The 25,205-nt window shown below is 50.9% G+C and overlaps 10 protein-coding genes across 10 annotated transcripts; 4 read left to right on the top strand and 6 right to left on the bottom strand.

The window, feature by feature from the left end:
* Positions 1-84: 84 nt before the first annotated feature.
* IWZ02DRAFT_488539 (ESSS subunit of NADH:ubiquinone oxidoreductase-domain-containing protein) lies at positions 85-673 on the top strand (the record flags this gene model as incomplete). Its single annotated transcript, XM_066769473.1, has 2 exons — positions 85-419; positions 601-673. 2 exons carry the CDS (start codon positions 85-87, stop codon positions 671-673), a joined length of 408 nt encoding a protein of 135 aa, XP_066625609.1.
* On the top strand, positions 352-1,318 carry IWZ02DRAFT_192146 (uncharacterized protein). The gene is made up of 2 exons (XM_066762451.1): positions 352-419; positions 601-1,318. The coding sequence occupies exon 2, from the start codon at positions 795-797 to the stop codon at positions 1,245-1,247; it is 453 nt and encodes a 150-aa protein (XP_066625608.1). The 5' UTR covers positions 352-419; positions 601-794; the 3' UTR covers positions 1,248-1,318.
* Positions 1,319-2,840: 1,522 nt separating this feature from the next.
* On the bottom strand, positions 2,841-3,164 carry IWZ02DRAFT_431109 (uncharacterized protein; the record flags this gene model as incomplete). Its single annotated transcript, XM_066766136.1, has 1 exon — positions 2,841-3,164. The coding sequence occupies one exon, from the start codon at positions 3,162-3,164 to the stop codon at positions 2,841-2,843; it is 324 nt and encodes a 107-aa protein (XP_066625607.1).
* A 409-nt stretch (positions 3,165-3,573) lies between these two features.
* Positions 3,574-4,894, bottom strand: IWZ02DRAFT_192072 (uncharacterized protein). Its single transcript, XM_066762449.1, has 3 exons — positions 4,541-4,894; positions 4,080-4,496; positions 3,574-4,033 (listed from the first exon to the last, which is right to left on the bottom strand). The coding sequence occupies exons 1-3, from the start codon at positions 4,736-4,738 to the stop codon at positions 3,755-3,757; spliced, it is 894 nt and encodes a 297-aa protein (XP_066625606.1). The 5' UTR covers positions 4,739-4,894; the 3' UTR covers positions 3,574-3,754.
* A 573-nt stretch (positions 4,895-5,467) lies between these two features.
* IWZ02DRAFT_373006 (uncharacterized protein) lies at positions 5,468-6,773 on the bottom strand (the record flags this gene model as incomplete). The annotated part of the gene is made up of 6 exons (XM_066764677.1): positions 5,468-5,826; positions 5,876-6,058; positions 6,106-6,213; positions 6,291-6,433; positions 6,495-6,584; positions 6,694-6,773. The coding sequence occupies 6 exons, from the start codon at positions 6,771-6,773 to the stop codon at positions 5,468-5,470; spliced, it is 963 nt and encodes a 320-aa protein (XP_066625605.1).
* A 1,184-nt stretch (positions 6,774-7,957) lies between these two features.
* Positions 7,958-10,723, bottom strand: IWZ02DRAFT_192046 (uncharacterized protein). Its single transcript, XM_066762448.1, has 4 exons — positions 10,320-10,723; positions 10,057-10,229; positions 9,216-9,832; positions 7,958-9,169 (listed from the first exon to the last, which is right to left on the bottom strand). The coding sequence occupies exons 1-4, from the start codon at positions 10,401-10,403 to the stop codon at positions 8,184-8,186; spliced, it is 1,860 nt and encodes a 619-aa protein (XP_066625604.1). The 5' UTR covers positions 10,404-10,723; the 3' UTR covers positions 7,958-8,183.
* Positions 10,663-11,147, bottom strand: IWZ02DRAFT_372443 (6-O-methylguanine DNA methyltransferase; the record flags this gene model as incomplete). The annotated part of the gene is made up of 2 exons (XM_066764633.1): positions 10,663-10,824; positions 10,893-11,147. The coding sequence occupies 2 exons, from the start codon at positions 11,145-11,147 to the stop codon at positions 10,663-10,665; spliced, it is 417 nt and encodes a 138-aa protein (XP_066625603.1).
* A 340-nt stretch (positions 11,148-11,487) lies between these two features.
* Positions 11,488-11,865, top strand: IWZ02DRAFT_431105 (uncharacterized protein; the record flags this gene model as incomplete). Its single annotated transcript, XM_066766135.1, has 1 exon — positions 11,488-11,865. One exon carries the CDS (start codon positions 11,488-11,490, stop codon positions 11,863-11,865), a length of 378 nt encoding a protein of 125 aa, XP_066625602.1.
* Positions 11,866-19,363: 7,498 nt separating this feature from the next.
* Positions 19,364-21,303, top strand: IWZ02DRAFT_445349 (CAP domain-containing protein). The gene is made up of 3 exons (XM_066767158.1): positions 19,364-20,413; positions 20,459-20,721; positions 20,767-21,303. The coding sequence occupies exons 1-3, from the start codon at positions 19,803-19,805 to the stop codon at positions 20,886-20,888; spliced, it is 996 nt and encodes a 331-aa protein (XP_066625601.1). The 5' UTR covers positions 19,364-19,802; the 3' UTR covers positions 20,889-21,303.
* Positions 21,304-24,005: 2,702 nt separating this feature from the next.
* IWZ02DRAFT_191998 (uncharacterized protein) lies at positions 24,006-25,179 on the bottom strand. Its single transcript, XM_066762447.1, has 2 exons — positions 24,367-25,179; positions 24,006-24,277 (listed from the first exon to the last, which is right to left on the bottom strand). Exons 1-2 carry the CDS (start codon positions 24,920-24,922, stop codon positions 24,105-24,107), a joined length of 729 nt encoding a protein of 242 aa, XP_066625600.1. The 5' UTR covers positions 24,923-25,179; the 3' UTR covers positions 24,006-24,104.
* Positions 25,180-25,205: the final 26 nt, after the last annotated feature.

The raw sequence follows: 25,205 nt of genomic DNA, 5'->3' as shown, positions 1-25,205 counted from the left end.
CCGCGTCCAACAGTCAGACAGACGGACGGACAGACAGACAGACCGATCTATCCACCCACCCAACCACCAACCACCACCACAACCATGACCTTCCGCGCAACAACCATGGCGCTCGCCCGCGCCTCGGCGCTGCGGCACGCACCCGCCATGTCTCCCAGCACCGTGCCGTTCCTCAAGAACAGCACGTCGACGTCAACTGCGGCCGTACGGCCCTTTTCTTCGTCGCCGCAGAAGCTGGGCGGCGGCGAGCACCATCACGGCAGCAGCGAAGACATGTACGACACGCCGGGCGGGTGGCTGTGGGGCCAGAACCCGCGCGAAAAGTACGAGGAGGAGGGCTGGGAGAAGCTGTGGTATTGGGGCTTCTTGGGCGGCTTGGGCGTGGCGACGGCTGCGTACCAGTTCAAGCCCGATACGACGTGCGTTTTGCCTCTTCCTCCTTCTGCTCCTTTTGTTTCCTGCTTTGGTTTGGATGAGAGTGATGGATTGATTGATTATTTTGGTGATGAGATGACGTCGTGGTTTGGCATGGGGGGGGGGGGGGGGGGGCCTTGGTTGGGATTTGGTTTCTTCGATTGATGATGCTGACGCCTCGAATAGTATCGAGACTTGGGCGCTGGAGGAGGCGCGGAGACGGCTTCAGGCTGAGGGCATTCTGCCCGAGACCAAGTGAATGCTGCTTTCTCGACCTGCACTGCTACGCCTCCCAATGACCAAGGAACCAACTACATACATTCCGGATTGTTGCTTTGATTTCAGACCCGCCCATCGCCACACGCCAGGAGCTTTGATACATGGATACCAATATCGCCGTCACCACCATGACTGCAGCTACACTTGCAGCTGCTGAGAACCCCATTATTGGAACATGGCCATTGGCGATTCTCCAACACGGCTCGCTGGCTGACGGATGGAAATATGCACTGGCTGGCGCTTGTGTCGGACTCTACCAAACCAAAACCACAACCACAATCTCAATAGCTGGGCTTTACCCCTTCTTTCCATCATCCCGTCCTTCCTGTCTCCTTTTTTCCATCCACCAAACATGCTTTCTTCTGCTCCCTGCTTCTAGAACGACATGCCCCCTCTTTTTTTTCTCTACCTCTTCTCTATTCACCCAACCAATAAACCAACCGATTGTCCAAAAATCGAATCCAAATCAAATCATCTGCTCGCTAAAGGAAGAACGTGTTCACTGCTGCTTCTGCGTCTGCGTCTGCGTCTGCGTTGTAGATACATTGGGTTAGGTAGACTGAAGACCAAAAAAAAAAAAAAAAAACGTACGTGATAAGATACTCGGTTGGGGTGTGCTGCTGCTGGGCTGGCACAATCCAGCGATGGATGGATGGATGGATGAATGAGTAGAAGCAATTCTTTTTCCTTCATCTTTAGCTCCCCCTCCCCTCTCTCTCTCTCGCTTTCTTTGCAGTCAAATCTCGTCCCTCGTCCCTCGTCTCTGTCGTTCTTGATAGACCGCGCGGTGAGCTGGTGGGTTGGTCGATGGGCACATTGGGGGGGGGGGGGGGGGGGGGGGGGGGGGGTGGAGATGCGGAGATGCTGGTCTGTCAGGGTCGGGTACGTACTCGAGTCGTTGTAATATATACTTCTCTTCTCTACATTTCTTTTCTCTGATTCTACTACTCTACTGCTGCTGCTGCTACAAGGTTTGACCTACATACTACGATCTACTACGGTCCGCGACGGCCATGCACGGCCTTGACACTCACACACCACCCTCAACAGCCAACATTGAGGTATCTAGCTTCAGTCAGTCAGTCGGGTAGGTAGGTGGGTGGGGTTGGATTGGAATAGATGGATTGGAAGTCGTGTTTCGCGTCTGATAACACCGAGTGTGCGTTATTCCAAGAGGAGGAGAGTTTTGTGTGTGTGTGTGTGTGTGTGGTAGATCGATGTAGTGGAATGATTTGATAAAGAAGGATAGGACAATTCCTTTTCAGTTGACGCGGAGGTAGTTTTTGTCTATGATGTGGCTCTTCTCTGCCTATCTGTGCGTTGGGGGTGGGGGATGTGAGCGTGTAGCAGCGGCACTGGCAGCCGAGTATTCTTCTTCTTCTTCTTCTTCTTCTTCTTCTCAATCACAAACTTGAATCACTAGACCTACCCGGGCGGGCGGGCCCTTTCCCCTTGCCCCCACAACTTCTAAATACACTGAATCTTTTCACGCGCCGGTTGCATCTGATGTACACACGCGACTCTATTTCCCGTCTTCCAAATCGATGTAACCAACCCAATCTACTCCTCACATACACACACATGTACACTCATCTCACCCTGTCCGCCTATGCGTGTAGACAGAATAGATACTTCATGCTTGCTCCCTCGTCTGAATGGAAAAAGAAGAAGGGAATCCTTCGTCTGTGGTATTTTCCAGACTCGCTGTTTTTTGATACTGGCGACTCATGCACCGTTCTTCTTGAATCTCCTCGTTTCTGCCTCCCGGCGGCGCGTGAATTGGTGGAGACTGAGTGACTGAGTAACAGGCAAAGCGGAATTAGAGGTGGAAGTAGAAGTAAAAGATGGGGTAGGTATGGTGAGGTTAATGACAGGACTAATGGTGCATCGTCTATCTGTCTAATTGACTGTACGAATGACTGATTGACTGACTGACTGACTGAATGCCGTGCTGCTTGCTTGCTTGCTTGCTTGCTTGCTTGCTGTACCTCTTTGGCCTGCCAAAACATGGCGAACAAAGATGAGCAATGATGACGATGACGATGATGAGCAACGGCAGACACAATAGATAAATAGGTCGAAAAATACCGCACTCCAAGCATCCCACAACGACGTCTCCCCCTTCACTTACTCCCATCCCCCACCCCCTACGCCGCCCCCGGCGCCCTCTCACTAACAACATGCAAAATCTCCCAGTTCCTCCCGACCCTAAGATGCCACGGAATCCTCACCGTCGCCACCACGTTCCGCATATTCGGCATCTCCGCGTACTGATCGCGCTCGTTCGGCGTCAGGAGGTCAATCTGGCGGATTGCGACCGTGCTAGCGCCGCGCGGGAGTTGCAGGGTTGTGTGCATGGTGCGCGGTCCGCTGCTGGCGAGGAGGCTGGATAGTTCGGAGGGCGTCATCGTGCTTATGGTGCTGTGGCCGGGGGAGGTGTAGGTGTGGCGGTAGACGAGGAGGTAGGACATTTTGGTGTGGATTGGTTTGGTTTGGTGTTCGTGGGTTGTTTGAGTGAGAAGTTGACGGCAGATGAGGGAGGAGAGGAGAGGAGAGAGTGCTGGTTTTACGTGAGGAAATGCTGAGGACCGAGGTCTCGTCCGTGGCTTTGTTCTGCTGCTGTCATTGTTCTGTGGACGGGACCTTGGTGCGTTTTGGCGTTTTGGGATGACCTGCCGTTGGATGTTGAGCATCGGCATTGTCAATCTAGGGAAACCGGACCTCAAATCCCTTGGACAGCCAGAAATGTCTCGTGGATCAAAGTGGACGTCTTGTTGGTGCTGCTGTCAGTCCAGATCGCGATTTGCGTGGTCAGATGACGGATTCGGATACAACAAAGACTCCTTCCCTCTTTCTCGATCCTTGAGTCCCGCGGCTTGGTACTCGAATCACATTGAATAGACTGCAAAATGGAGAAGCGAATCAATTTTCTCAAAACCATTTAGGACGGACTCGACTACCCTTGTCCGGGGTATCACGCTTTGCTTTTAGTAACTCTGCGCCTGATCACCAAGAAGCCTTACCAATGAGCCTCATACCACCCACACTAATGACCGTGCTCCTAGCGACGGTAGTTGCGGTCGGCGCGTCGAATGTCATCCGAGTAGAGGCGCTGCTCGTCCCAGCGGTCCTCGCGGCCATAGTCTCCCGTCGCGTCGACAAATCCGTATCTTCCGTCCTGATAGTCTGGCTCGGCGCGGCGAGAGGCTCTCGACTGGCGGTAGCTGGGTTCGTTGTCGACGTCCATCGACTCGTCCATCGGTTCGTACGCCTTGCGTGAAGCTGGCTGCGTCATGGGAGTGTCGTCCTTCATGTAGACGTAGAGCAATCGGCCATCGGCCTGGTTCAATCAGCATCGCTTCATGCAATTCGAAGTCGTCGCCTACCTTGCGGTTGTTGAATGTCGCAATGACGTTCTCGGCACCAGCCCTCTCCGAAAACTGCATCTCGGCAATGACGGTTGGGCGCGCACTCGTCAGCTTGCAGCTCACCATTTCTCCTCCCACATTGCCCATGACGGCCTCAATGTCTGCGGCGGTTGTTCCGGGCGCAAAGTTGCTCGCGACGACGGTGGAAAACTGAGGCGCGGCCCTGCCACGAATGTTGATGTTGTCGGAAGACTTGGGGGCAGAGGCCGTCTTGAAGCCGCCATTGAAAGCCTGCGGACGCGATTCGAGACGGGAAGCAGACTGTGTCCGGGGCGCTCTGGGAAAGCGCGTGCCCTTGGAGTTGTCTGCGCGGTGCAAGTCGTGGCTCCAACGGGTCGAGTTGATGCTGGGCTTGGGAACGGCGGTGGAGGAGCGCTGTCACTAGTCAGAAACGAACTCGAGGTTTGAAGAATTACTACCTTGGTGACGCCAACGCGGCTTGCCAGGCTGCCAGCAGCGCCGCCAGCTTTGCGATTGCTCGGTCCTGCTGGGGCGGACTTGCGGCGGCCAGAGCCCAGGATCTGGTTTGCGAGGGCCTCGTCCTTTTTGCGCTCACGGCTGCGCTTGATGATGGAGTCGAACGAGACGGGCTTATCGTTCTTTGGGGTTGGAGCCATGGTCGCGGTGGTGTGGAAGAATGGAAGAAGGATGCAGGTAGAGTCCGCTGGTCGGCGGACCTGGGTGGACGCGACGTCGAGCTGGCGCACAGACCCCTGCTTGTTTGCCCAACACCAGGACTGTTGACGGACATCAACCGCCCGTCGACAATCTCTACCTCGACTCTGTTGTTCTACCAGCTGCTCCTATAGAGCCAATTTTCATCACCGAAGCGTTCAAACTCATAATCCTTGGCAGTATGATCAACTTGACGTGTCATGGTCATATGCAAGGGGTTGATTTGACCCCAACGAGGATGAAGACTCAAGTTTGGGAGACAGAAGCACTTTGTGCTTTCAAAGATATTTGACAAGGAGCTTTTGAGCTAACTAGTGTCAGAATATACCAAGGAGCATCCGAGCGTCCAGTCAACATCATTTCGCGGTCCTACTGTTGTACATGCCACGACTGATGCTCAAGCCAGCTAGCTCTCTCAAGCCTCCAGGCCCGGTAGCAAAAGTGCGGCGCACGCGAGTATGAGTTTCCGAGGACTGGGCCTCGAATGCTTCCTGTCACCATCCCTTATAGCGCTTGAAAGCTCTTGAATCTTGAGCTTGATGTAATGGAGGTACCTGGCTTAAATGTCGTCAATCACTGTCTTGACCACGAGCACGAATGCTCCCAGTCATATCACAGACCCTTTTGTTCTGTGTGTGGCACGAACTTTCTCACCGAGCCTCGCTCGACAGTCAAAAGATGGCCAGGATATTGGGCGGACTCGCCACACCACCCGGGACGTTGCAAACCTCACTGGTGACAAAAAAGGAATACCGACCCGTTTTGGCACAGTGGTCGGCCAGCGCATCCAGATCGAACAGCTCGCCTATCGGACAGCCCCAGCCGGCCAGCAGCACCTCGTGAAGCTTCCAGTTCTTCTGCGAAGGCCAGCACTCAAACGATGGATGGTCCCCGGCGACGGCGGAGAAGTTGTTCCAGATCCACTCTAGCATCTCTTCGCTCTGCTCGACGCCGGGGAAACTGGGCGGATTCGCCTTTGTAAGAGCCGTAATTTCCGTCTTGCTTTTTGAGTAGTAGGCGCCCATCCAGCCTAGACAAGTCAGCGCGCGTCCATCGACTGGGCTCTGGAATCGCCGTACCAACGCGCAGCAAAAGAATGTCGCCGAATTTGATCTCTACGCCTTGGTCTGCTGCTATCTCTTTGAGTTGGGACAGGGGAATCGATGCAGACTGGAAGCCATCGAATGGTAGTCCCTTTTTGCCGCGCCAGCTGGCGTAGTCCAGCAGTACGCCTCGACCCACAATGCCCTTTCCGGACCACGCTGCAATTGTCAGATTTTTTGCAATGTAGCAATGCATCCAGACATACCGCCGATGCCGTTGACCTTGGAGGCCTCCTCGCCGCTAATCTCGTCCATTGTGACCCCGTTATAAAACAGCTTTTCTGCCTGGTAAGCGTAATGCCGCAGTCCATCCCCTGTCACCAACCGTCAGCGCCCCCAATCTTCTGAACAAATGGCAATCTCATGACTGCTCCCGGTGCGCAACACATACACTGACTACTACACTGGCTATTGAACGTCCACACATCGTCATGCACGAGGCGCGGCGGCTTGGGAAACAGATGTTGGTGAAAGACTGCGCGGCCAAAAAAGGGCGTGTCGCCCTGAGCGTCGAGCGGCCAATTCATCGAGATTCTGTCACCTGTCAGACAACAACAACAGCTTTCTCATCTTTTGCGCCTCGCTGTTTGCTCACCTGACGCCCGATGTGATCTCCTTAGAGGCCGCTAGCACCACGTCGTCTGTCAGGCGATTGAGGAAGCCGAGTTCGTCGTCTTTGCCGTACCTTGGTTTGGTTAGCTCTTCTTTTCTCCTCCCTTTTTTGACACAATGGCGCGCTTCCAATCGTCCATCCTACTCAACGGTGAAATGGAGGAGAGAGAAGAAATACTGACAGGCCCCAAGCAGAGTGATGCGGATCGCCCTCGCGCAGCGGCAGGTCCGAGAATTTGGGCAAAGAAGAAGGCGGCGACATGGCGCAAGTAGGTCTGTCCGTATCTTGCAATACCAACAGACTGCTGCTCTGTGTGGTCTCGTCCAAGTTGGCACACCACTAAAAGGGAGCGGTGCTTGGGAATCGCGGCTCTGCTCCAGTCTCTTTCTTTCGATCTCTTTCTGTGTTGCATGTACTGTACAGTACAGACCCTTTCAACGAGCAAGCAAGAAAGCAGTCCAGTCCAGTCCAGTCCACGCACTCGCTGCCTGCCTGCCTGCCTACCTGCCGATATAGGTACCTATGTCCCCACCCACCCCCGCGCTGACGGACTGACGAAATGCGGGGTTCCACACATCACTAGGTACCACTCCACACCCACACCCATACAACCTACATGGCCTATGCATACATTCTGATAGATACAGACCCGCATCCCATCCGCATCCTCATCCCATCCCATCCCATCGCACCGTTGTGTCCGCGGCGGGAACGGCAAGTCAGATGCGGATGCAGATGCAAAAGCTTCGCGCCGCTTGCCCGTTTTGGCCGCTTGAGCCATGCACGCCACAACTAGAACCAAGAACCAAGAACCAAGAGCAAGAACCAAGAGCAAGAACCAAGAACCAAGAACCAAGAGCAAGAACCAAGAGCAAAAGGGAAAACGATGAATTGAAGCGAAAGGAGAAGGAGAAGAAGATGATTTGCCGCGAACCACGCTTCCATTCGGACCCTCGGTTTGGCTGTGTGTGCGTTGGTGGTGTGGGAGTAGTGCTGCTACTACTTTTCCGACGACGACGACGACGACGGCCTCTGTCTTACTTGCTTGTTTTGTTTTGTTTTGTTTGGCAGGTTTGTGGTACCTAGGCTCTTGGGCACACGTGCGTAAGGAATATCGGCGCGCCGGTCTGTTCGCAGCGAAGTGTCGAGGGTTTGTTGGGGTGATGGGGGAATTGGAGAGAGAGAGATATATATATATACGCATTGCGTTGCATTGCATTGCATTGGAGAGGGAAGAGAGGGGAGTGTTGGAGGGGCGCTTTGAGTGGAGGCTGTCGACTGCGGTCGATGGAGCTCTGGGGGAAGGCTGTCAACTGTAGTCGATGTGGGCTCTGAGGGGAGGCTGGCGACTGCTGCAACTCTGAATATGCGACAGTGCTGCATTTGAATTCTCTCCGAGACTTTTCTTTGGGAGGTTGTTTTGTCCCTCCGTGCAGCGATTGATGACCTAGTGCGAGTGGTTTGTGCGTGCGCGGCGGCGTCAAGGGCAATATGGCGGAGTGGTCAAGATGAGGTAGGATTTCCACACGCACGCTTTTCCCAACGCACCCCTCCCCATGAAAATAGGTAGAAAAGAACACCGCGCGTCTTGAATCTGCACCCAACCAAGCAAACCCAACCCAACGCCATCACCTTACCTGCCTAACCAACAAACGACACCCCATCACCGCGCTAAAACCAACCCACTCCTTCCGCCATGCGCAGCACTTTCTCGGCAATCAAGCCATCCTCAACCATGTCGGTGAGCGTCCTCCGCAAATCGACCCTGCACATCTCAATGCCAAACTCGGCATCGTCGCACCTGCCACCGCGCGCAAAATTCGAAATGCAAATCTTGGCCTTGGCCTCGCGGTACTCGGGCTCGACGTCCCTGCAAAGGACGCGGTCGGCCTGGTTAGCACCCAGCATCCAGAACTCGACGGCGCGCATCTCGCAGCAGTAGGCACCGGCGAGGTCGAAGCGCCAGTAGGAGGCGGAGGGGGAGGAGGTGGCGGCGGAGTCGAGAAATGCCAGGTGCGCGTTGCGAAGCCGCCATAGCACATCGCCGGCTGTGATGAGGGGCGAGTGCGCTTTTTCGCGCTCGATTAGCTCGGGCGCCACGGCCGTGAGTAGCGTCAGCGCGCGGCTCAGCGCGTCCATGTATAGGTCCTGCAGCGGCAGCGAGGACACGCAGCTGGGGTTTTCCATGACGGGTGGGTCCAGTGGCGTAGCAGGCGAGGTGCGCGCGGAGATTGTTGTTTGGTCTATCGACTTGAATTTGCCGTCGTTGCAGTCGATTATGTATTGTTCTTCATGGGCGCGACGTGCTTCCGCGGTGGGCGCGATGGCATCGACGAGATCGAGGAGCGCGTCGGCGTAAGCGCATACGCCGTCTGCCGTGGGCGGAAATGTTGGCGTGGGTGGAACGATCTGGGGAGCCGGGCCATTCGCCAAAGATGGAAAGCTGTATATTTTGCTGAAGAAGTAGAGAATGTAGTAATACCGCAAGTGAGGTATGGTCTCTGGGTCGCCTTGGCGGGAGTGCATGTCGGCGTAGGCACATGTAAAGATGGCTCGACAAAGGGCAAATTCTCGGCTGGCCTCTTCCCAGGGGCTCAAGGGGGGAGGTTGCGGTTTTGGTCGTTCCGCACCAATGGTTAGAGAGAGGGAAGGTGGTGCTTCGAGTGGTCAGCTCAGGAAAAGACCTGTCAGATTGAGACTTACCAGGTTCCGGGCGTGTGCGGGATAGCTTATCAATATACTTGTCCAGGTAGTTGGTCGAGTAAATTTTGGAGGTTCTTTCAGCAATTGACGCGACCTCGCCATACCGATCGGGGGGCAATATGAGCATCAGGTCGGATACCATGCCACTGAGGGAAAATATGGTGTCCAGAATCCCGCGCTCTGTAACAATTTCCTCTACCGTGGCATACTCTTTTGACGAGCTTGCCGCATCTTCAGCAGCCGCAGTTGATTCAGAAGCAAACGGTGACGTCCACAATTCCAGAGCGTCCCGAGTCTCTGGTCTCAAGGGACCATTGGCGATTTCAATGGCAGCTTGCCATGTAGCATACTCTTTTTCTTGATCGTCAAAGACTTGGGCCATGACACGAATGCCTTCGAGGTAGAGGTCAACGCCGGCACCTTCGTTCGCTTCTTCCAGAGCCTCGGCGAGGTCCGACATGACTTGGGCCGTATTGAATCGAACATCGACATTCTGCGGGTTGAGCTTGGACGCGGCGAGATGCGAGTCTAGCGTCTGCTTGAGCATGTCGATGCGAGAGTGTTTGAACTCGCGCGCAATCCGTGCGTCTTGGGTAATTTCGTATTCAAGTAATGCTCTGCGATGGAAGTGAGTAAGGTGTGAGGGTAGAATGTTGAGATGAAATCCAAGTCTGGTGATTCTTGCCCTCTAGATGGTCGCCCCGTGACGTAGACGCGTGGATTGATTGACAAGGTAGTGCGCTCCTACGCTCATCCACGGCCTCGACTTCCTCGTTTGGAGGCAATCTCGGCCAAAACTCGACCAAAAGAATCAACCAACAAAAACAAAAAGACAACCTACTTGTTGTACGCGAGGTCAAAAGACGTGGGATATTTGGAGAGTCCAGCAGCATAGGCATCAATGGCGCGCTGGAAGAAGCGCGTCGATTTTGCAGCATCGCCCGCTCGCCATTTGCCCGCCGCCTTTTCGTGCTCGTCAGCAGCATCCAAAAAGTCGACTTCGGTCTCGGGATCCTGGCTTTTGCGTCAGTCGCCGACATTTCTCTGTCACAAAAAAAGTTGCGGTCTGTCTGAGATAAGCGGACACGACTTTTGCTGACTTACCGGCGGCTGCTTCTTCTTGCCAGTTGCTGCGCCGGCCTTTTGCTTTGAGGCTGATTGTTGGACGAAGTGCTTCTTTTTGGGCATGGCGGAGCAATTGCGCGTTTGGGTTTGACGGCGAGATGAGATGTTTGCCAGTGTTGGAAGGTGAAGAGTGGTAGGTGGTGGAGTGGGTGAGTCAGCAAACCGCCCCCGAAATTTCTCCCACAACTCGCGTACCCTGCGATCATCTCACAACTCAGAGCAGCGCCGGCAGCATCAAGATTCGACCAAGACAGATCAACAGACTCATTGATTCGTAGCCGTCATCCTGGCCGCAAAGACCTTCGAAGGCTCACCACACCGGTTAAAGCCTCCCAGTATCAAACGCATCCCACCTCAATTTCTGATCCAACAGCACACCCTCCCCATCAAACCTGACCCCCTCCTCCTCCAGGAACTTCAACTTGGACGATTGATTCTGTCCGCTGGGCGCATTTTCCCAATCTCCCTTGAACCCGCCGACGAACTGTGTCGAGACGTCAGTCAGCGCGGCGGGCCCTCTTTCGAGCTCGTCTCGTATCGTCTTCAACTCACCCCACTGCTCGCAATGCACCGATGGCACAGCACCTCGGGCGCGAAGCCGACGGCGCGTGGTGAGGAGTTGAGCGCTGCGGCGAGCGCGCCGTACGTTGTTACGCGGCCGGAGGGGATTTGCTGCAGCAGCGTGTAGACGCGCGTTTGGTATTCAGAGACGGACTTGGACCTTGTTCTGGAATGGATGGTGATTTGCAGGAGTTTTGCGATGGGATGGGTGATGGCTGAGAGAGAGTTGAGGGATGAGGTGCGCATGACTGTTTCTTGACGCGCCCGGCTCGCGGCGCGATATCACATGACTGGGCTTGCCTGATTTGGGGTTTGTGAAGGGTGTTGGGATGCGATGGTGACTGCTCTCGCTCACGGTGAGTGGGTCGTGAGTTGTTTCAACTGCCAATTCTCTGGCAGTTTCTGTTGCTTGCGAGTTCATTGGACGCAAGTTCTTGCATTGCCGTGCATGTTTCCCTCTCCGCACCCTGCCTCTGTAAACACAACTCCATTTGTGAGGGAAAGATGTCGCCCCAAAAACAGCCGCCGCACAGTATGAATGCTCGAAAGTCATAGCCATGACAGTAGAGTAAGTGTAACGTGTTGAATGCAGCCAATGCTGAAGCTTTCGCTCGCTCTTCCAACACTCGCCGTTGCCATCGCTTGCACATGTCCCGCATCCACCTTCCTTCCTACCTACCTTGCTCCCACCTACCCATCCCCCATCAATCCAGCAACACACCATCCTTCCAACGAAATCCCCAAGCATCAACCCAGCCATGTCGATCTCTTACCTACTGTTGAGTGGAGGGTGCCTGCCATCGCTCGGGTTCGGTTAGGAAAGGCCGCATGGGGGTTAGCACTGTCTCCTTTAAGACTAGCGCCTACTGTTTTAGGACTAGCGGATGGCATTCACTTTGATCATTACTCTCTCTCTCCTATAGCTATAAGAATATACATCTTACTTTACCTATCTCTAACTTAGCTTAATTATTAGGTTATAAGCCTAGAGCTCTTCTATTATTACTACCTCATTATTATATAGCTCTAGAGCTTACCCTATATCTTTACTAGCTTTACCTATCTTACTAGTAATATCTAAGCTTCTATAGCTAAACCTATTAACCGTATTACTTACTATCTATACCTATCACCATAAGTTCTTCTACTACTACTACTACTACTAATAATCCTATTAGCTATAAGGCTATTAGTATTAAGCCTAGCTTACTACTAAAGCTAAAAAGCGATAGTTCTAACTACTCTAGTTAGAGGATAGCTTAGATAGTTACTTTTAAGGTAGCTAAGCTATATAACGTTATTAAGATAGAGGTTTCCTAGAGTAAGTTAAATAATAAAGCTCTATACTACCTCTATTAGGCCGTTAATAATGACTTAATAATATTTATTACTACCTATAAGTCTCCTATACTACTATAGAAGGCCCTTAGTAACTAATTTAACCGTAATACTAGCCTTAATAATATATACCTCCTACGCTCTCTTTTTAACTTACGGATAAGCTTAGATAACTTAATCATTAAGTATATTAACTAATTCTATAAGATCTAGGGCTATATTACCGCCTAATATAATAAGTTATCTAACGCCCTTATAAAGGGAATATAGACTATATTTACGTCTAAGGATATAAAAGGGTAGTTTTTCCTAGCCTTACTACTAGATAACGAGTCCTACCGTAATAAAGTTAATAACATCCTATTAAAAGACATTACTAGTTATACCTAAATTAAGGCTAAGTTTCTAGATAAGGTAGCTAACTATAATAAAGGCGCTATAGGTATAGCCTTATATATATAAACTAGTAGTAATAAGTAAAAAGGTTAGTATACCTATTAGTATTCCTATAGTACCTATTAGTCTAGTAAGCATGCTAGAAACTAGAGCTATAATAAATTATGCTCCTAGTATCTTAAGTATAGCTACTATTCTAAGGGCTATATATACTATAATTACTAACGCCTAAAAAAGTACTAGAAGTAGGCCTACTAGCTAGGAAATTAATATGCCTATACTATTAATAAACCGGAATCTAAGGCGGAAAGTAATACTAATATAAGTAAAAGCGGCTTAGAAATTATCGCCCTTACTATTACCTATAACGTAGCTAACCTTACCCTTAGTAATACTAACACTAATATTAATAAGTATACCTTATATATAGTTAATAATGTAGATACTAATTTAGAGTATGCCTATATAGTATAATATAACACGCTATAGATCTTTAACTTAGGATGTACTATATATATCTTAAGCTATAAGGAAGACTTTATAAGGATAAGGAAAAAGAAAGGTATAGTTACTACTACTAGTAGGAAGATATACCTATTTACTAGTATTAGTAATATCCCCTTAACTATTACTCTACTAGATAACTCTTCCCGTACTATTCTTTTAAAGAATATAGTCTATATCCTAGTAATATAGGATACTTATCTCTTTAGCTAGCTATAAGTCTACTAGAAGGGCTTTAAGATATTAGTATTAGGTAATAACATCCTAGTAGACTACGTTATATCCGGATATTTAGGAAAGATTAGTAGGAGAAATATATTATAGGTAAAAGGGTAAGTATCTAGTTTTACTATATAAACTCGCTCTATGTAGCATCCTTATTACTATAATGCCCTAGTTATATATACTACTATGCGTATATTAGTTACATATAACGAGATATATTACTACTTAGGATATTTATTAAGCATGTCTCCTATAACATTTAGTAATATAGTAAATATTCCTAAACGGCTACCTTAGTACTAATATAATATCTATAGCTATAGTAAGTTAATATATTCTATACCTAAAGTAAATAGGAATGCCCTCTTAATAAAGCCCCTCTAGGTTATCTATACTAACCTAAGCTTAAGGAATACATAGTTATTAGGTAGGAAAGAATACTATATTACCTTTATTAATAACTATTCGCGTTACTACTAGATTTACTTTCTCTATAAGAAGTTAGACACCCGTAATGTTACTCTAGAATTCATTTCTATAGTAGAACGCTAATTTAATGGGAAGGTTAAGAGAATTATCTCTAACTATAGTAGGGAATATTTAGACGGCTAACTAGTTAAGCACTTTTAGTCTAATAGCATTATGTATAATCTTCGTCTAGTATATACGTATGAGTCTAATAGTACTACGAAAAGGATTAACTATACTATTATATAGATAGCTTAATGTATTATAATATATACTAACATCCCCTAATTCCTTTAGGTAGAAGCTAGCGCTACCTTAGTCTATATTAAGAACTAGATGCTATATGCTGCCCTACTAGAGGGAATGTTACTATATAAGAGACTACATATAAGGAAGCTAAAAATTTCTTACCTCCGTATCTTTAGCTAAAAATGCTTTATATATATCCCTAGGGAAGTCTATAGTATCGCGTTAAAATTTCTTCCTAGGGTAAATACTAGCGTTATAGTAGGCTATAGAAATTCATCTAAAGTCTATTAAGTCTATATTCCTATATAGCGTAAGGTTAAGGAAATTTAAGATGTAATATTTACCCTATTTAAATTTCCTAGCTCCCCTTATACTAATAGTAACGACGATAATAATACTAACTTAGATTAAAATAATAATAATTAAAATAAGCCCTACTATAATGAGGGCTATATATATAGTAACTAGGAAGGTAATAAAATAGAGGCTACTATACTATAAACTCTAAATTATATCCGTTACTCATCTTAGTCTACTAAGGGGAAGCCGCTAAAGTAGTATAATAATAAGACTAAATTATTAGTAAAGAAAAGGAAAGCTATAATACTATATAGCTCCCTTAAGGGAGCGCTATATATAGCTATATAGGTAACTAATATAGTTCTAGAGGACATCCCGTAGATATTTTAGGATATACTTAATAGTAATAAGAGTAACGCCTAGATAGCTACTATATATAAGGAGATTAACGCGCTATAAGTAAATAATATCCTATAGTATGTTAAGAAAAAGAGCATATAAAATCTATAAGAGGTTAGATCCTACTAGGTTACTATAAAGAAGTACCTCCTAAACGGTAAGCTATAAACATATAAGGTACGCCTTATAGCCTAAGGATTCTCTTAAATCCTAGAATGTAACTTTATTAAGATATACGCCCCTATAGCTAAGTATAACTCCCTCTAGATTCTTATCTATTTTATAGCGAGAAATTCTTAGTATATAGAGTAATATAACGTCGCTATAGCCTACCTCTATAGAATAGTTTAGGAAGAGATCTATATGTAAATTCCTAATAGCTACGTCTATTTCTTACCCCTATCTAGGCTACTAGGTGAATTTACCTTCTAAGTTAAGAAGTATCTCTATAGCCTACGGTAATCTAGACGCGGCTAGTATAATAAATTTATTAAGGTTATAAGTAGTATAGGATTTACTATGTTAAATTTTAACCTATGCCTATTTATTAACTAGGAGGGCCCCTTTTATATTCTCTTATAGGTTAATAATATGGTTCTTACTAGATTATAATGTAGAATAGTATTAGTTAAGCGCTAGTTAGCGGACTAATTAACTATAAAATTTCTTAGCCTAGTATAGAACATACTAGGTATAGAATTAATACCTAAAGGTAATAGGTATGTATTATTATAGAGGAGCTATGTAAAGAGGGTCCTATAGCAGTTTAGTATAATAGAATATAACCTAATCACGACTCTACTTAAATTAAATAATATACCTTAGGTAATAGAAGATGAATTACCGTACTAATAAAATCTCTACTAATAGCTTACTAGTTCTATCTAGTACTTAGTTATAGGAACTTAACCTAACCTAGCCTACGCTATAGGCATCCTAGGATACTATAACGTAAATCCGTAGGAAAGGCACTATAAGTTAGTAAAAAGAGTTCTACGTTACCTAAGGGGGACTATAGACCTAGGTATTAAGTTTAAGGTGTTATATATATAAGGCGACATTATTAATATCTATACTAACACTTTATATAGATTAGATATTAATACTAGACGGTCTACGTTAGGTGTAATTTACCTATAGAATAGTACTATAATGTTATAGTCATTAAAGCTATAAAAGACTATATCTAACTCCTTATATAAAGCTAAGTATATTACTATAGCCTCTATAGTATAAACTATCTAGTAGTTACGGATAGTAATATATAACTTAGGAATCTTACTATAGGTCATCCTATACGTTAATAGCTAGAGTGCTAAGAGCCTACTATAAAATAGAAGAATAATAGACTAAATAAAATATATTAATATAAAGTACTACTACATTTAGGAGTAGTTTAATGCGTAGGACTTTAAGCTAACCTATATTACTTTAAAAGATAATAAGGCTAACTAGCTTACTAAATAACTACCTAGGCCTATATTTACTAAATGCTACTAATTACTTATAGTAAACACCCTAGAGGACTATTAAGTAGAGGGTGCCTACTATCACTTAGGTTCGGTTAGGAAAGGCTATATAGGGGTTAGCACTATCTCCTTTAAGACTAGCGCCTACTATTTTAGGACTAGCGGATGGCGTTCACTTTGATCATTACTCTCTCTCTCCCATAGCTGCAAGAATATACATCTCACTTCACCCATCTCCAACTCAGCTTGATTATCACCTACCTGTCTGCCTACCTGCCCGCCGGGAAATAGGCGATCGGCTGGGCAGGAGTAGCAGTTGGGCGAATGGACTCGACCTAGACCACCGCAAACGATCTGGACCAGGCCGACGCGCCAGTGTTCTAGAACGCGATACATCATGAGCTGCAGCTCCGCTCAGCCCAGCTCTATTGCTATTGCCAGTACGAGTTCGCGGTTCCCGCTTGTACTGTACAGCCCGCCGGCCAGACGTTTTATGCTCTACATGTCCAGAAAGTGCCACAAGCGGCGTGCCTACGTGCGAGCACTGAGTGGTAGACGGGAGGGGTTGGTTGGGAGAAGTCGGCCGCATTCAGCATTTGTGCGCTTAATGTATGCAGCTGTAAGAGTGACGATGAAGATGAACTGGGGTGGAGTGCAGCAAAGCAGAAGATGGCGCGATGGACAGACATGCGAAGCGAGGCGCAGCGGGAACGCAGCGCGACCCCGGTTTCTACGCTGCGCTGCGCTGCGGCAGAGAGAGCATGTGTGGGAGGAGGCTTGCGCAGGCGTGCAAGGCAGCGCCGTGGTGAGTGGGTGAGATGGTGATGACGGAGGTGGTGGCTGTGAGAGATTTGGAGAAGGATTCTGAGAGAAAGAAAGATTGCAGACTCCCACGGCAGTCGAGATGATGATCTGGATGCAGCGAGAAGGGTGGCCGTGGTGTTGAAGGCGACCTACCTTTCCTAGCCCATGCGCGTCTTCCGTTGCTATTCTAGAAGCGCGTGGGAGCGCTCGTGGGAACATGGGCCGAACGCTCTAGGTACATAGCTGGCGGGCTGCCCCTAGCGAGGGTTGCGTCGGGGCGCGCCACAGGCCTGGAAATCTGCTCTACTCCTACTTTGATTAGGCAGTTAATAGCGTGCAAATAGCCACACGGGCAGCCGCGACAAAAAGTCTGGCTCGTTAAATGCCAAATACTCACCGCTATAGGGCCTCAGCGCTGCAACGTCTAATTGCAAGGCGACGCTAGGCGGCTTCAGGGAATTTCGGGGTCCACGGAACAGATTGATGTCGCTTCGTCTCCTCGTAAGTAGCCAGGAATCCGACAAGCTTATTGCGCTTCGTTGTCATCGGTGTGCAAACGCACCGAGGTGAATCTATGGACTGGTTTCATGTTGCCATTGTGGAGACGAGGGATAATTGACGCGGGCGTGCGTTTCCCGCTGCTAGCCCTGTGGATTGGGATGCGGTGTGAGGATTCCGAGCGGTCGGGAAACAAGGGGCGCTGCCATGGCAGGAGCTGTACAGGGCGATTTCATGACCAGACGTTCAACGTTGCTTTGGGCGCCTGTCACCGGCATCGTCGAACGACGTGTATTTCCCAGCCGAGGATGTTGATGTGGACACAATATGCAGCGATTGATGAAAAGGAATTGGTTCGAAGAGATTGTCTCATAGACGATGGAATTTCCCGAATCCATTCGTTTTACTGCGCGACAAACCGTCTCGCTCGATGAAAGAATGAAGCAGCCATGCGCTTGGCTTTTGAAATGTCGACCCCGGGCGGATGGAGGAGAAACATTGTTGACCGCCACAGACAACCGCGAACAAAAAAGGCGGTGTTGGTGGCAGTTTGCAACGGAAATGAAGGTCAGCCTGAAGGAGGGCGACGAAACGTTGCGGCCACATGCAGGCGCCGCCTGTGCGTCCGTGGCAGCGGCAGTGGCGCAAAGGCCATGCAGGTCCAAGTTGTATAGAGCTCACAATTCACAGCAAAATAACTGGCGGCAGGTACCGACAAATCCTTGATTTTGGTGTTGCAGAATGATGGTTGTTGCTTGCATGTGTATGCGAGTAAAGAGATGCTCTCAGCGTTGACCACCGGACCGTCCCGAGAGTTTTTTCGTCGTCGTCGTCGTCGTCGTCGTCGAGACAGATTCTAGGCCTGTGCAGCTGGGACTCGTATCGCGAGAAGCGTCAGTCAGGTTGTGGGCATGATGGCTCACACAAAGGGTCATGTCGTTTTCGTGGGGCCAAAAGACGATCGAGGTCAGCTGGCGGGTATCAAAAACAACAGAGCTTTTGTGCGACAGAAAATCCCGACAGAGCACAGCGATCAGCTATTATTGATGGTTGTTATGGCGCTTCCCCAGGCCAAGGCGAGGATCAATGGCGATGTGCAGATTGGCGATGCTGCCTTGCACAAGCGGATAACCCACACCTCATACTGGGAATCTGGAGGCAGTCTTAATGGTCATGACGTGGGGCCAGTGCTTCCAGGGAATGAAGAGTGACAGGGGCCAGCGGATCACAGCAAATAATTTCTTGAGATGTGCGGACGGTCCTGTCTCGGAGCATCTACGCAATGGGCAACCTCCATCTTGTGTCGGGATTATTTCCATGGACCAACGAGGCGGGAAGACGGGGATGGCGGCGTCAACGGGCGGCAGGAACAAGCGGAAGCACAGATGGCCAACGGAGTTCTGGACTCTCGACACAGGCTGGCTGGCGAAGGTTTTGACAGGTGGAGTCGTGATGGATCTGCCAAGCTGCCAAGCGGGGGCGGCACGGCGGCGGGGCGGACAAAAGACCAGGCACACTCACTCTCTGCGGGCGGAGCACAGGCGCTACGGTAAAGTCTTGGTGATGCAGCAGACGGCGCGTTCCAACGACGAGAAGGCGACTATTGGCTGAGAATGGCTGGCTGGCTGGCTGGTGGTGGCCGCGGCAACCCGTCGAGCGACAATGGGTATGGTCATGGAGCCCAGTGGTTAGTGGCTCCGTCTGACAGCCACGCGCTTGATCGTCAGCTGGGATGCCAGCCAGCCAGGCCATCTCGTCCGTTCCTGGGCGGCGAGAAGACCTCCCCTCCCGGTGCTTGCTTGGCCAGAGCCAGGAGAGCTTCCATTGGAACTACTCTCGGGCTTGGCTTGGTCGAGTGTGCGGGTACAGCACAGTAGGGGGCTCGCCGGTCCACCAGGGCGAGATGATCCTTTCTTAATTGCCCTGCGTCCTCTCCGCATTGTTTATGAAACACCTGCATCGGTAGCGTCTTCCTCGTGGCGCGACCCCCCCCCCCCTCCTTCTCCGTCCTTCTCTCTCGCTTGAGCTTCTTGTTATTACTGCCCAGCCCACCTTCCTTGACTTCTTTTCTCCCTTCTCCACCACCACTCTCCCTCGACATCACACACACCCTCTGTCGCTCAGTCGTTCTCTCGTCCTTCTCGGGCCTTTTCACTCTTTATTGTCCTGCGCGGACTGCCATTCCTTCGACCTCTCCCTCCCCTTCGTTCCTGGCCGCACATCTTCGTTGATCGATTCCCCTGCCGACATTATGCGTTCCAACGTCCTCCTCTCGGCCGCCTTTGCTGCCAACGCCCTGGCCGTCCCCGCCAAACTCGACAAGCGCGTCTATGTCACCGACCTGGAATTCGTCACCGTTACCCAGCTCGTCACCGAGGGAGTCGAGCTGCCCGGCTTCACCTCTACCATAAACCTCCCCGAGCCCCCCGTCGAGACTGTTCCCGTCTTTACCGTCGCCCCTCCTCCTCCTCCTCCCGCGCCTCCCGCGCCTCCTGCGACCACCGAGACTCCCATCATCGTCGTGCCCACCTCCACTCAAGCGCCTACTTCTACCCAGGCCCCCACGACAGAGCCTCCCGCCCCCGCTCCCACGACTTCTTCCCCGTCTGTCAACGCGGCCAATGTTCCGACCACCCCGTCCAAGGCGGGTGGCTTCAACTTCCAGCCCCTGTGCCCCACGCCCAATGTCCAGTCTGGCTCTCAATTGACCACTACCCCCAACACGGACGCCGCCAAGAAGTGGTTGGCCTACCACAATGCCCACCGCGCCAACCACACCACTTGCTCCATGTACTGGGACTACAGCCTCGAGGCCGAAGCCAAGAAGGCCGCCGACACTTGCGTCTATGCCCACACCAAGTCGTAAGTCGCCTGCTCCTTGATGAAAACTCAATCTAACTCGAGCAGCGATGGTCAAAACATGGCCGAGTACACCGTCTACGGCACCCAGCTTACTGCTGACAACATGACCACTGCCGCTGGCACTTTCTCCAACATGTACTACTCCGAGGGCCAGTACTTCGGTGGCTTCTACGGCTTGGCCACTCCCACCACCGGCCAGGACACTGGTCACTTTACGCAAATGATCTGGAAGGAGAGCTACGCCGTCGGCTGTGCCACCACCCAGTGCGACAGCATGTTGCTGAGCTTCTGCAACTACTACCCTGGTGGTACGTCAATCTGCCACTTTGCATGACTTTGCTAACGATTCTTAGGCAACATCCTGACAACCTACGCGACCAATGTCCTCAGCCTGCTCACGGCGCCCCTGCCGCCTCTCTGCGTCGAGTCGGGCGGTTCCTCGGGCTGCATTACGGACGCCGACCTGGGTCTCTAAGTCTGCTCTCCTGTGGACTTTGGAAGAGGATGGAGAAACGGAAGCATTGTAAATTTCCCCTCGAGCCGCCCTGTGTTGGAGACCCTGTGCGCTAGTCTCGCTGCACCCTGTGGCGTCATTCTGCTATGCGGCTACCCGCCTGGCGGACGCAAGGGATCTGGCACTTGGTGACCCGAGACCTGGGAATGTTTCAACTTGCGTCATCGTCTCCAGTCCGCTTCCTTTCGGCCACCTTGCGCCTTTCTTGTTCCTCATTTTCTGCATGGCTCAACGGGGTTGGATGGTCGTCACGGTAGGCTCATGCAATTTTTGCACATGCAAATAACACCGGTGGGGTGGGTCTGGGGTTTTTAAGCATTTGACAAGTTCTTTTTTTGCGCGCCAACCAAAGTCTTTTTTTTTTTTTTTTTTTTTTCCTTCCTGTAAATTTTGTCCTTCTTCTTCTCACGACCCCCAATGGTTGCATGCATCACACCCACACCACACTCCCTGCTTTGGTCCCCTTTCGTGTGCCAGCAACACGAGACCAGAGGAAAATCTTGTGTTTTTGTTGTACAGCTGCCTTTATATCTTCGATTCTTTCGCTACTGGTCGACCCACCTGTCAAGCACCCTTTTAGAGAGGAGTGAAGTGTGGCAGCGGCGCCTAGCGCGTTGTATCTGCTCATGCGCTTCCTCATACCTTCCTGTCGTTATAACGAATGAAAGAGAAATCTCATGATGTCATGAGCAACCGTTGTTGGTGGAGCTGCGTGATGTTGCTGATCTTGTGCCAGGCGCAGCAGTGGGTGTAAGCCAAAATATCACGGGCTCTACAGAGCTGGTGGTGTTCACTCTGCTGTGGTCGCGTCGAATGGTGGTGGGCGGGCTTACGAATACTCCTTGCCTGCGTGAAATGATCCTTGGTACGTCCTACCTACCTCTCGTACCTCCAACACGTCCATCTATTCTATTCCACTCCTGCCAAGACTGATGCCTACAAACGTCCCTACACCCTCTTCTGTGCCTAGATCGTCTCGCGCTCCTTTTACGATACGTCAGTCTCTCTTGCAACCTGTACCTTCTCTCATGCTCTTCCTTACATCATCCGTCCATGTGCGCGAAGTATAATTGTAAAAGCTGTCGCATAGGTAGGTAGGTAGGTGAGTAGAGAGACGGGCAGACGCCGACGTATTCGTATCACACATAATGCATCCATGTCGAAAGCCATCTACCTCAGCTAGGAACGAACTTACACGAACAACCAGGCACCTCAGCATTCGACAGCCCATCATCAGGTAAGTAGCGGCCAACAAACCGACCACCGGCTTTCCTCTCCTCTCCTCTCCTCTTCTCTCTCTCCACCCGCTTATCCTCATCCATCACCAAACCCATCATCCCTCACTCGCCCACTCCCGCACCCGTTCCTGACTAACGCACGCCTCGCCCAGGGCATCCCCGCCCCCTGTCGCGCCTCTCCTGAAATCTCTGCACGGCTATCCCAGCTCTATCCCGCCACGCCTGCCGTGCTCGGCTCGGCGCCGCCCTACCTGGTGAGTAGCGGACACACGTCATTTTGTTCTTTTTCTTTCGCCGAGGTAAGCAGGGAGGCGTCGGACTCGTTTGCGCGATGACGGCAGTGGGAGGAGCTTTGCCGAGGACATGGATGGATGGCGTTTCCTGCTCAGCGCTGCGTCTGAGGATTGGCCGGCTCAGGTTGGAGGTGATGCGCGGCGGCGACTGAGTGCAGTGCTGCGTGTGGCTGGCTCATACATCCAGCCACACTTGACCGGGTAAGTTGGTGAGTAATTAGCGGCGCAACTTTGCTCCAGGTAAGCATGCGTGCGCATCATGCGTGCAAGCAAGCGAGTCGGCTGGTTGGGTTTGCGAGTTTTGCTTCTCAGGCACCAAGCGGGATGCGTGGAAAATTCTACCTACCTGGCCTCTCGCGTTAAATTTGCGTGCAATGCTTGATGCAGCCGCCGCCACCGCCACAACATACTCGCTGCAAATGCGAGCAAGCAAGCGAGCAAACAACCAAGTAAGTAGGTTGAGATTGGTGCACAGATTCAACAACCCCGCCTCAGCCCGAGCCGTGAGGCACTATTGGGTCGCTTGTCGCACGGCTCATTTCTCATCTCTCATCTCTCTCTTGAATGCTTGCCTACTCGGCCTGGACGAGCGAGGACTGTATGTAGGCTGGCGAGTAGGACGGCCGTCAGCTACTTTGCACGCTGCTAGTGGCCATTGAGAAATAGCTAGGCGGTTTGCATGAAGACGAATCGACGTGCCGAAACAACGCGGCATTGATAGCGGCGAGTGTCCGCGAATCGGAATCGCGAATTGCGCTCTTTCGCTGTAGGCAAAGCATGTAACCTGCCTGCCAAACTATCCGATTGGTCGACGCTGGCTGATTGGCCGTTGACGCAACTGCTGCGCCTAAATACGCACTACTGCAGGTACAGTGCTAGGTGGGTAGAGACATAGGTATCAAAGCCGTTCGCACTAGCAACCGGCACGGTAATGCCATGTAACGCACTGCACTAAGACATGCCAGGCCATGAGCAGCAGCGCCGCAACCGTCGTCGCGCTGCTCGGAAAGGAGACAAATGAAAGACCGGCGCCCGGATCTAGGAAATTCGCCCAGCTCGCCCGCCAAGTCGCGGCATCGTCATGGACAACGCCGTCCAGATGCGCGCATCCTTGTCTACCGTCCTGTAACCTTTGGCCTGGGGCAGGGAAGCTTCGACAGCGGAGACGGATAGTTAGCGGCCATCGGGCGAAGCATGCCGACGCGAGGGAGGAGGGAAGGAGTGCCTGAGGTGGGTGAGCCACGCTGCTCGGGGAAATTGGCGCGGTCGGGTCGACTTACTCGGGAAATGGCGGTGCCGGGGATGAGAGTGTGGCGGCGGAGCTTGTTCACGGTCGATGGGTGCGAAATATGTCATGGAGGGCGGTTGGTGGTGTGGTGGGGGTGTCGCTTGGCAGGTACGGGGACGCTGTGGACAGGGGAATGTGGTCGTGGGTTTGGTGATGAGTAGGTATGGATGGATGCCCGGCTCAGGCACTCAGGCTGGCAGGTGTGTTTGTGATGGCTGTCGTCGAGTGTAGTTTGGCGTTCGCATTGCGGGTAGATGCATTGAGCGTCTCGAAGTATCTGGATATTTGCACATCTACTTCCTGTCCGCCTTGATGATGCGTCTGCGCCGTTGGCAGCGGGCATGGCTCTGCTCACTCGTCATGATTGGATATCATGGGGTATATCCCGTGTCGTCCATTGCCTGTCCAGCCTCAAGTCCGGCCTGGCTCTTGTCTCGCCTTCCTCACCGTCATCGTCACCGGAAAATGTTAAGGTACCGTCCCATTCGACGCCCCCGAATTCGGATGCTCCCTGCACGGTGTGTGAAAAGTCTGCCCATTAGTGTCAGCGGCCACCGCACCGCGCTGCAGCCCCAGCCCACAGCATCGGCCGAACGCAGCATGTCGTCAGACGGCCGCACCTGCCTGCCTGCCTAAACAAGTCTCGACCATCGTTTGACGTCTGACGTGTGCATGTGCATGATCGGCCGGTCGACGGGCCGCCTGCGGACGGAAGGACGGGAGAGCTCCCTCCGTCGATGTGACAGCCCAGGCGCCGGTGGGTGGATGCGTAGGTAGCCATGTCAGCCAAGGTGCGACGATGACAACGTCGGCCGGGCTCCCCCCTTCGGATATCAGCGTGCCACGAAGGGTTGTCCGGTCCGACTGCGTGCGGACCTTTCCCAGGGATGTTCGAGGTGGCCGACGCGGTGGATGCTGGTGTGCAAGGAAGACTCTGAAGAGCGGTGGACGCTGTGGACAAGGAAGAATTTTAGGAGGCGCTTGCGGGAGTGCTGGGATGATGTCAGCCATCCAAGCGGTGAGCGTTTGGCGCTGGGGTTTGGAGAGGCAACGTTGTAGGCCAGAAGGGCCCGGGGTGCGTCGACGCTTTGTGCGGCGAGACACTGTGGAAGTAAGTCGTGAAACGGCAAGGCGGCGAGACATTGGGCGGGGGGAAGGCCGCTGTCCGGCTGACATGTGAGTAAGTCCATCGACGGGCGAAAAGAAGCTTGTTGAGGAACGGTGGGTTGCTCTCAAAGATTTTAGCAAAGATTTGGCAAAGATGTTTGTTGGGCGCACTGATGGAAAAGAGCATGGAAAAAAGAGACTGGATTGTCGCCAAAGCTATTCATCGCACTGACAGCCGCAGTTGCCCGGAAACATGAATGCTCCCTAGTGGTGTCCCTTGGTTGCAGGTTCTTGAACGCTCCAGAGTACCCTGGTTTGGAACAGCCTGAATTCTTTCCTGTTGCTAGATATC

Source organism: Phyllosticta citriasiana (assembly GCF_038021145.1).
Source record: "Phyllosticta citriasiana strain CBS 120426 chromosome Unknown IWZ02scaffold_3, whole genome shotgun sequence".
NCBI classification, from domain to species: domain Eukaryota; kingdom Fungi; phylum Ascomycota; class Dothideomycetes; order Botryosphaeriales; family Phyllostictaceae; genus Phyllosticta; species Phyllosticta citriasiana.
This window is presented reverse-complemented; position numbering and strand designations above follow the sequence as displayed.